Genomic DNA, 10,924 nt, shown 5'->3' on the forward strand with positions numbered 1-10,924 from the left:
CACATCTGCAATCAGTTAGGGGTGGGTTCAGAAGAAAGCTAATTTAATAAACCTTGCTCCTTATTAATTCCTTTTTTATTTCCCAAAGTAACTGAATCTTTTATTAGTTCAAGTTTTGTAAAATATCAGACTTTTATTTATTTTAAGTTTTTGCCTTCTGTTTCTCAAACTCTAACACACAGGCCAGCTCCATGTTCGTGTTGTCAGGATAGTAATTTAATTCACCTGCCATGATCCCAGGTGTCAATGAGCTGCTGATTTAGATGGGTGGATTGTGACCTTGGGATTGCTTGAAGTTAAACATTATTTGCACACATTAATTTTGTGACATTGTTGTCTGCTAAAAAAAAATATTTTAATAAAAAGAATGAACTGTAACCACCTAGAGTCTCCATCAAGTAGTTTTTGACCTCAGTTGTGGTAATAAAATGGGTTAATCCTGATTACATCTGCAGCAGTGAGACTTTCTGTTGTCTCTGCAGGCGGATGAGAGGCGAGCCCCCCTCAGATCATGGTATGCCTGTGGGACGATAGATCGCTGGCAGCCTGTAGAAGTAGAGGAGTCCAGGATGGTTCCAGTCAAAATGGAGCCAGATCGCAGATGGGTACGCCTTCTTTCCTGCTCGTAATCGTCACCCAACACATACCAGAGTGTCTTATCTTAGCTTGAGCTAGTATAAACAACTTTTCCAGCCAATAAGTATAGATGATTTGTTAGAGGGAAGTCCAGATATGAAGGACCTGCCCTTTGTTGTAATAGAAAGGTTTGTATAGTTTTGATCTCCAAATATGAAATGTTTCATTCACTGTACATTTATTTCAGCAACTCAGCTAAGATTTTCAAGTTTTTTTGTTTGTTTTTTGTTTGCTATGATCCTAAAAATTCCACTTCCAAGTGCATGTGCTTAAAGGGGTTGTCTGTTTGCAGGAGAGGAGGTTATCAGCACAAACAAACGAAAGCATCATCATGGGGTTCAATGAAGACAGTTTAACAGACACAACTGGTAATGTAATCAATGTAACAATTATTTCCACTCTAAAGTCTCAAATGGATGCACTTAATGTGAGGATTGACTTGGTGCCTGCATCAGAATGACAGTAGTTGTTAAGTGAGGGATTTTGGTGCACAGGTGGTTACTTTATGACATTGTAGAAAATGAGTGAAAAAGTATTTACTTGCCTAATGTTACTCCTACTTGTCCTTGTTTCCATCCTGTGTAGCAGATGGGTGTGTGGAGGAGAGTATGTTTCTTTACCCTCAGCTGCAGGGTTTTCACAGCCTACAGGCACTGGTGCCCAGCTTGCTGCGCCATGAAGTGGAGACGGCACTAGAGAAGCTTGATCTCATATGGGACAGGACATTTGCCTGGGATATGTTCTTGGACATGATGGTGAGATGACATAAATCATCCACTGGCTTTCTTTTATGTTTTAAAATGTTCTAGGAAAGGTTTTCTATGCAGACCTCGCCACTAAATGTTTACAAGATTGGCAGAAAATCGTACCACACAATATCTGGTTAAATATTCAGTGTGTGCCTCCTGTTTTCTGTTTTCACCCTGCAGAGAACTCAAGCAATAAACACTCTTCCCAACGCCGATCTGCCCCGGCATTTTACTGACTCCACTCGCTCTGTCCTGGTAGACTGGCTCATTCAAGTGCATGTAAGTCTCGCTGTTGATTAAAGGTATCTTTTTCCTCGAAACAAAGCAAGTCTTCAGTTTTTTATTCTTATGTGTTTGTTAAAAACTGGTCAAATGCTCCCAAAGAGATGACTGTATTTGTCTTAGGTGTCATGGTAAAACGCTGGATTCCAACATGCATATCATGTGGGGTACTTGTATGGACAGCGTAAAACGATTTAACAAATGGTTGTATAACATATTAACATAAAGTGAATGGTAGGTACGGTACTGATGGACTAATCCAACAGAAACCAGTGTATTTGTATAATTGTACCCTGTCACAAATGAAATCACTACAATGTGGAATTCCCCAGGGCAGCTGTCTTGGACCTCTCTAATTTCCCATATTTACAAAAAATGTGTATTAAGAAATGTAACAAATTTTGAAACAAGACTGATTAATTTTATTTGTATTTTACCTCAATGTCCAGGTTGAGGGGAAAACTTAATATACTACATCACATTTGTTTGGTCTGTATCTTATGGTTTACAGGAGATGATGCATTTTCAAGAGGAGACCCTCTATCTGGCCATAAACCTCCTCAACCGCTCCTTGCGTGTGATCAAAGTGACCACAGTCAACCTGCAGCTCCTCGGCATGGTTTGCGTTTTCCTCGCTGCAAAGAAGGAAGAGTGTCTCCTCCCTGAGGTAAGCTGGCTCAGCCCACCCTTATTTAATATGGTATTTGTTTTACTTTACACACAAGCTTGTAGTTTTAAAGGTCCCATGACATGCTTTTCCGGTTTTTACCCGTCCCCCACAAACTCTCAAAGTACAGCCTGTAGCGAGTAAAACTAACACAGAAAAGACCTGTCTATGCTGCCCCAGAACGCCTCGTTGGAGATTTTTCTTTTTACATTTTTTTTCTTCCTGGTCATAGTGACGTAACACACACACACACTCAATCAGCCTTATCTTTTCTCAGCCGCGGTGCTCCGGAGCTTTGCCGGTACACACTCACTCTGCTCCATTCGCAGCATTCTCATCTGTTTGTCATTTTCTGGTTGCTAACAAACGCCATTATAACACATACACACTGATGTTCCGCTGCAACGGTGGTGGACTCATCAGAACAGAGTGGACGAGCTGACCAATCAGAATACAGTGGGCTCATAGAGAGGGGGGGTCAGGAGCTCAAACAAGCAGTTTAGGACAGAGTGAATACACATACTATACAGAGATGCTGTATGAGAAACCAATGTGAGTTTGGAAAATTGAACAATGTAAATCCATTCTAGTAGACCTCAAGGAGGAGGCATTTAGGAGTGGCAATAAGGCACGTTTTAGAGAGTCGAAGTACGTCTTTAGCAAGGCGGTGAGAGATGCTAAACGACAATACTCTAAGAAACACCAGCTCTCGGCAAACGATTCCGCTTCTGTCCGGCGTGGTCTAGATCACAAACTTCAAGCCAAAAGCCTCACACTCCATGAACGACCAATGCCTTGCAAACGATCCGAATCAGTTCTACTGCAGATTTGAAGACAAAGAGTTCAGTCCTGAAACCATCCCCCCACCTCCACGTCCCCCTCCCCTTCAGTGTCTCACTCTCCCACACCACTGACCTCCCCGACACATCAAATTCTCTCAACAATGAAAGGGATGTAAACAGAGTTTTTAGAAAACTCAATAGCAGAAAAGCGGCTGGCCCTGACAATGTCTCCCCCTCCACCCTGAAGCCCTGATCAGCTGTCTCCGGTGTTTACAGACATCTTCAACACCTCACATGCCACGTTCCAGCATGCTTCAAAACCTCCACCATCATCCCGATTCCCAAGAAAACAAGGATCACAGGATTAAATGACTACAGACCCGTCGCCCTGACCTCTGTGGTTATGAAGTCCTTTGGGCGCCTTGTCCTGTCCCACATAAAATCCATCACAGACCCCCTCCTGGACCCCCTGCAGTTCGTCTACAGAGCCAACAGGTCTGTGGACGACGCTGTCAACATGGCCCTTCACTTCCTCCTCCAGCACCTGGACACAGCAGGAACCTATGCCAGGATCCTGTTTGTGGTCTTCAGCTCTGCCTTCAACACCATCATCCCGGCTCTGCTGCAGGACAAGCTCTCCCAGCTGCACGTGCCGACTCCACCTGCAGGTGGATCACAGACTTCCTGTCTGACAGGAAGCAGCTCGGGAAACAGGTCTCTGCCCCCTGGACCATCAGCACCGGTTCCCCTCAAGGCTGCGTTCTTTCCCCTCTGCTCTTCTCCCTGTACACCAACAGCTGCACCTCCAGTCACCAGTCTGTCAAGCTACTGAAGTTCACAGACGACACCCTCATCGGACTCATCTCTGGTGGGGACGAGTCTGCCTACAGGTGGGAGATGGACCATCTTGTGACCTGGTGTGGGGACAACCACCTGGAGCTCAACGCTCTCAAGACAGTGGAGATGGTTGTGGACTTTTGGAAGAATGCTGCCCCACCCGCCCCCCATCACTCTGTGTGACTCCCCAGTAACTGCTGTGGAGGCTTTCCGCTTCCTGGGCACCATCATCGCCCAGGACCTCAAATGGGAGCAGAACATCTGCTCCCTCATCAAAAAAGCACAGCCGAGGATGTTCTTCCTAAGGCAGCTGAATAAATTCCACCTGCCAAAGACAATGATGGTGAACTTCTACACCTCCATCATCGAGTCCATCCTCACCTCCTCCATCACCATATGGTACGCTGCAGCCACAGCAAAGGATAAGGCCAGGCTGCAGCGTGTCATCCGCTCTGCAGAGAAGGTGATCGGCTGCCATCCCTCCACGACCTGAGGCGTGCAGGGAAGATAGTGGCCGACCCCTCCCACCCTGGACACAAACTGTTCACCCCCCTCCCCTCTGGCAGGAGGCTTCGCTCCATCAGGATCAAAACCTCTCGCCACCTGAACAGTTTCTTCCCCTCCGCTACCGGCCGCTTAAACAAGGCTCGGCCCCCCCACTGACACAATGTAGACTCTATATGCATTACATTAATGCACACAATGTTCAGATATATATTTGATATTCACATATTTCTTATTTTATATTCTATAATTCAGTGCATTGTATTTTGCTGTAAATTACTGCTTTATTTTATTGCTATCTAACTATATTTTATTAGTGTCCTTAAAGATTTTTTGTTTTATATTAGATTGGTTGTTTTATATGGAGAGTTTTTGTTTTATATTGTATGTATGCACCATGAGATCAAGTGAAATTCCTCGTATGTGTGAACCTACCTGGCAATAAACCCGTTTCTGATTCTGAACAATGGATTTATGATCAGTAGAAATGGCAATGCCATGGGACCTTTTAATACGCGAAGAGGGACAATTGAGATATTAATCAAACTGTTTTTTTAAAATGTAATCGACAACAGTTTTCCAATTCCCTAATCACTTTAGTCATTCTTGTTTTTATCTTAAATTAATGTGAAACATTTCCCGCTTTTTTTTCCAGGTATCAGGACTCTGCTACTTGATGGACCACACCTACACGAAGCATCAGCTGCTGCGAATGGAACGCAAAGTCCTCTTAGCGCTCAAATTCGATTTGTCCTACTGTCCCCCTCTACATTTCCTCCTCGTCCTCGCCTCCATTGCTCGCTGCAGTGCTAAGGTAGGTCCATCCTGGTCCTCTTTTCTGTCAATGTATTTCCTATTAAGTAGAGATCTGAACAGAAGTGTTGCCTGTACCACCAGGTTGTGTGGATGGCTCGCTATCTTCTGGAGCTGTCTCTCCTGGAGAGCCAGTGTGTGGTGTTTCTGCCCTTGCAGTTGGCAGGATCTGTCCTCTGCTTGTCCCGGCAAATTCTTCAGGAACCCCTGACACCAGAAGGAGAGGCTGCTTGGTGTCTGGCCTCCAGTGTGCATGTCGGCAGGTGTGTGTTTTTGACTGATAAGATGCATTTATCTCATCCACAGTGCCCTAAGAGAGCCTTTCCCCCGGGCATCCTCAGCTTTTAAGTAATGGATCCCTGGCTTCTCCATGTTCCTAACTTCACAGATGCAAAATATTCCGTCCACATGTTGTGTATAAGTCAGCATCCATCCTATCTGTCAATATTTAAATCTATTCTTTTGTTTTTTCTCAGTGAGACGGCCCTGCTGAGGATCATGCACACTCTGGCCGGTGCCGCAGCCAAAGCCCACACTCGAGAGACCTGCGCTACTTTTATTAAATTCTCCTCCCCAGAAACCATGTATGTCAGCCTGCACCCTGGCCTTAAAAACATTGCTGCTCTGCTGGGTGTATGCACCTGACATGTTTGACTCAGTAACTTTGATGCTAGACCAGTATCACTTGTCGAGTGTGCTCCAAAAATCTAAGCATGGCTCAACTATTTGCTGTGGATCCAGAAGAGTTGCCATGGAAAGGAATGAGGAAGAAGTTTGAAAGATTTAAAAAGAAAAATGTTTGACCAAAGATTGTATGCACTTTAGTATGTATGTGACACCTGTTTTATGATCTTATCTTGCAGCCAATTTGTATTGATGTGTCCTTGTCTTGTGGGCTGTCTATCATGTTATTTTTGAACGTTTTAATGTAAAAATAAAGTGTCCGCTGCAACTGTTTGAGTTTCAGCTGTTTTGTTTTTGCACAAACTTATGCGATTTCTACATGAAAGCAGAGCCCCCTTCTGGCTGCATGGCGGTATCGTTCACACTGGGCATTCCTGCTCATGTGCAATCATGCCCACATGCTGACTGGCTTAACCCTCCTATTGTCTTCGTTCCACCCCTTTACTTTGGTGTTCGCGGTCAAACAACGACACACAACTAGAGTATGTGTGTGTGTTTTATCTGATCTGGATGGTTACTAATTCCTTTTCTTTATGGTGGTCATTTTTGACCGGGAACACCATGGGTGTTACAAAGTTGACTAAATCATCTAAAATTCAATGAAAGTGGTGGTCAGCAATTTTATATGTTCAAATGTCTTCTGTAAAGGATATCATAAAGCCTTAATGCAATCGAATCTAAAACAAAAAAGTTATGATTGAAAGTAGTAAATCGGTCAGATTTGACCCGAAGACAACAGGAGGGTTTAAGGACTCGATAGGTCAAGAATGTTATGCCTCTGGTAGAGTGATAATATTTAGAGTATGTAGTTTCAATAATTGTCAAGAAACCAATGCACATATTGCAAACCCACCATAATGTTAACTGATTTTCCTGACTGCTCTATTGTGCCCTGCTGCGCCCATCCCATAAAATGAGCTTAGTGCTGTAATGTGGGTGCAGGCTCATTCCAGCAAGCAGCAATAGACTTGTTGGCAGAGGCACGTGGTCAATGGTTAGCTGCCTTTTGGAATAAAGATCGAGACTGCAATTCAAAATGAAGTGACTTTAACTGAAACTATACCTGCCCATAATCTAATATATTTTTAGCTTTAGCCCAAATATTTAGGCCTATGCAGGACTGAACCTGACCTAAGCATAAATGCAAGTAAACCAACATTTGGGAATGCATCAAAGATGTGTTTTTTATGTTTTAATCTCAACATTTATTTATGCATGTATTTCGTATACATTTTTCAACCTCTATGTATTGTAGTGGTTCCTGTGTATGTATGTATTTCTTATAACATGTCATTTTATATATTCAGTCTGATTTATTTATATTCATTAGTTCCGATGTATTTATGTAATTTATTTAGTTTAAATTCCACCATAATTATAAGGTCTTTATGGGAATTTCTTTGTTTTATTGCACACTTGCTCGCTGCTGCATGTACCCTGAACTGTGATTGGCTTAAGCGGTTGTCTCATCGACCAATGGGCGTTAAGCTAGCAGGGTGATCATTTGTATTGTGTCTGGTAGGAGGTCCATCAGATTGTGGGTTTAAATGAGGCAACTTGAAACACAATCACCCCCCCCGTTTTTTATTGTGTCATCGGCGGGGAACTTTTTAACTGTCTTGTGGCCGCATACAAGATCGAATAACATTACATTTCGATATACCTATTTTCATTACTCCTTATTTACCATTTCGTGGCAAACGACATTGTCAAGCCAGCTAGAATTAGCCTGCCTGATTTCAAAACAAAAGCGGACACTTTTTGGATAAACGTTCAGGTATGTAGGCCTACAGACTGACACATTTTATGGTATGAATTATGCAGAACATTGACACTTATTATACGAATTTTCTTCCTAATGAGTGCAATTCATTCAGAAGAAAAGGGGATGCATTTTATTTTAAAAGCTAACTATTTAATGTGCCTTGTGTTCTGACTAACTTGACGGATATATATCCTTAGTCCCTATCACTGTTATCTCACAGCATGTTTGACAAAGAGCGGAAACTGAATCGTTTCTACTGTAACTCTTACATAACATTATTTGAAACATGACAGTGCAGGTTAGCGATGCTCGGTACCCAGTCAGCGGGGAAAGCAACCAAATGTGGAAATGATTTTTATATTTTACATTTGAAGGTAAGTTTCCCACTGCAGACAGAACATGTAAAGCATGCTTTGAAAGGACTTATCTCTCCCTGTCCGAGCTCCGACTCTTATAACTTTTTGTTTTGTTTTGTACTCGGCCCTTTAATGCCGCTTTATGCCGCAACCTCTTTATTTATTGTGTTTTTGCGTTCAGTGTGAGAGGTTGTGTATTTAAGAGAGAATTTGACACGAAGTTCGGTGTTACATAGTCTGTGGTGTTACATAATAGGGGGAATGTAGAAGAAGGAGGGGGGGGGGGCGCTGTTTCAGCTCAGTGTTGCCTTCACTGCCTCCGAAAATAGGAGAAGCACTGGTGACTGTACACAAATGACCAGGAGAAAAAGTATTATACCGCGGAAATGTCTAATGAAAATGCCTCATGCAGAGCTTTACATGTTGTTGCTGCAGTGTTGATTTGATAGCAAACCTACAATGTAGCATTTAGTGGCTGCATTGTTAATTATTGTATCCTTACAGACAAAGGAAAGCACATAAAAGTATCTGGTGTCATTCAGGGTCTACTATCCAAGACCTGTTTTCTATCTGATAATTTCCCTAACTGACTTGTGCTTCTGTAATTTTAATTTGTACCATCAAATACATGATGATATCCAACTTAAATAGAGGACACAGGAAGACACAAAAAGTGATTTATTTGGCTTGAACCATGTGTGGATGGGAGTATTAAGTCATGTTCTTTAAAACCCATAAACCCAAACTAATAGTGATCAACAAATCAGTTAAAACTGGTTATCTTTTAAATGTGTTGGTTTATTTTGAGGCCCCTCCTCAGATATTATTTTGTTTCTATTCTTAGGGCTTTTATTAAGGCCATAAGCAGAGATGCATTTAAATACACATATGGATTTCATTTTGGTTGCTGAGCCTTTGAGATTGACTGACGTCATACAAATGCGTGAAAGAAGAAGTGGTTGCATTAAAGTTCAACCCCAGCCTGAACAAGCTCATGCATTCATATGAAAGCATGAATGTACTGTGCTCTAGGTCTCTGCCTTGTATTTTTTCAATTCTCTGTTGACTCGAAAACAACACATGACCCTTGCATTCCATTTACTCCATGTAAATACACCTGGGGACACATGTACACACAAGCATGAAAACAGGGGGGGGTTCATTTGTGTTGTGGTTTTTCCTCAAATGTTTCATGAACTTCCCACAGTCTCCAGTTACTTGTCACTTTTAAATTATAAGCTATTACCTTGAGTACTACACATATTGTGTTTCTGTGATTAGTTGTCTCAGTTACACCACCCAAAGGCATCTATTATCCCCTCATGAATCCACACAGGCACCTTCAGATTCATGAGGGGATAAAAGTTGACAAGGTAAAAAACTGTTGTGCAATTGACTGCACAAACACCCAGCCAATTATTTTACAAATAAAGGGAAGTTGAGCAAGTGATAAGCTATTTATGAACAGCACACTCTTATTGTAAGAAACTGTGATGCAAATAAAGTGAAAAAAGACAGCAACAATGTCTCACTTTGTAAATAATTAATAGCCAATGGAAATGTTAATTGGATGCCCACTATGCAATGCAGTAGGTGACAAGCAGCCTGGGCACGTCACCAGTCCACCACAGAGCTCTGTCTCATGAGAGGAAAATATATTTCTTTGTTTCTATCTTTAGCTTTGAGCCACGTAATAAATATCCTGTATTCTCTCATTAGGCTCCAGTATGCCGAAGGAAGCGCCTTGCTTGAGCAAACACAATTCTTCTGCCTCATCCAGCAAGAATGCTAAAAATAAGAGCAACAGTTTGACTCAGATGGCAATGCGTGAAACTAAAGACGTAGACGACTCCAGTGGAACGGGCTCCCGCTGCAGCTCTGAGAAAGACTCCGGCTACTCCGGTGAGTAAATGTGGTGAACATTTGACCAGAGCAAAAGAATTTGCAGAGTATCATAGTCTATTTCTTATAACACTGCCATGCATGTTAACAAGTCAGATTAGGTAGTACTGAGAAGTTTAATGGTTCAAAAACATTAAAATACACAATGAATGTGTAGGAAATGTTCTTGGATTTAAAATGTAACCATGAAGGCAAATGTGCTGGTGAGGACATCCAAATCAGAGGAAGTGTGCAGGAATTTAAGTAATGTTTATTGTAATTATGTAAATTTGAGGAGACATAAAGGAATTGAAAGTTAAAATATACTTAAATTAAGTCATTGTGTTTATTAAATGGTGTCAAATACTTTGCTGCTATAGACTGGCTAGTCAGAGTTCAGGTGTCTCACTTTACTAAAGCTCTTACTTAATAATCCTTGTTGTTGTTGACTCCTGCCACACCTCACACACACCCCTCCTGTCATACAAAACAAACACGCCCACTCCTCCACAAGCCATTGAAAACGTCTCTTCAGTTGTGACAAGCCCCCCCGGTATCCACTTAAAAGGCGAGCTAACCAAAATGGTGTTTGAGGAAGTGGAGAATATTTAAGGATCACTATCGTTATGTATTGTCCTTTGATTAGAGTAAGGAGCGGAATAAAATGAATATAAACGAAGCATGTACGTCCCTATTCTCTCCCCTGTTTGTTAACTAAAAGCATATGTTGAATACATTTTCATAAAAAAATCCAACAACCAACNTTTTTTTTCTCATTTTGTCTCTCATAGTTGAAGTATACCTAGGATGAAAATTACAGGCCTCTCTCATCTTTTTAAGTGGGAGAACTTGCACAATTGGTGGCTGACTAAATACTTTTCCCCCCACTGTATCTCTTGTTCCATCTCTTCTACAGATGGCTCAGACTGGCAGCAGACAGATGTGGAGGACCAGCGTAGCGAGCAGGC

At 42.0% G+C, this 10,924-nt stretch overlaps 2 protein-coding genes across 4 annotated transcripts in view; both read left to right on the forward strand.

Annotated features, from left to right (window-relative positions):
• The first annotated feature begins 483 nt into the window (after positions 1-483).
• Positions 484-6,226, forward strand: ccnp (cyclin P). 3 transcript variants are annotated; one of them, XM_010775518.1, is made up of 8 exons: positions 484-605; positions 929-1,004; positions 1,222-1,391; positions 1,566-1,664; positions 2,179-2,334; positions 5,113-5,271; positions 5,355-5,533; positions 5,747-6,226. In XM_010775518.1, exons 1-8 carry the CDS (start codon positions 570-572, stop codon positions 5,913-5,915), a joined length of 1,044 nt encoding a protein of 347 aa, XP_010773820.1. In that variant the 5' UTR covers positions 484-569; the 3' UTR covers positions 5,916-6,226. The 3 variants fall into 3 exon arrangements, with proteins under 3 accessions (XP_010773820.1, XP_010773821.1, XP_010773822.1); XM_010775519.1 differs by having other exon boundaries at positions 1,225-1,391; XM_010775520.1 differs by lacking the exon at positions 484-605 and adding an exon at positions 664-764.
• Positions 6,227-7,551: 1,325 nt separating this feature from the next.
• LOC104949209 (CLOCK-interacting pacemaker) overlaps positions 7,552-10,924 on the forward strand; it is a 6,837-nt gene continuing 3,464 nt past the window's right edge. Inside the window, exons 1-3 of the mRNA XM_010775523.1 lie at positions 7,552-7,731; positions 9,795-9,977; positions 10,873-10,922. Coding sequence (XP_010773825.1) covers positions 9,803-9,977; positions 10,873-10,922 — 225 coding nt within the window. The 5' untranslated portion in view covers positions 7,552-7,731; positions 9,795-9,802. The remainder of the gene's footprint in view (positions 7,732-9,794; positions 9,978-10,872; positions 10,923-10,924) is intronic.

Source organism: Notothenia coriiceps, unplaced genomic scaffold, assembly GCF_000735185.1.
Source record: "Notothenia coriiceps isolate Sejong01 unplaced genomic scaffold, NC01 NC01_scaffold00015796, whole genome shotgun sequence".
Classification (NCBI taxonomy): domain Eukaryota; kingdom Metazoa; phylum Chordata; class Actinopteri; order Perciformes; family Nototheniidae; genus Notothenia; species Notothenia coriiceps.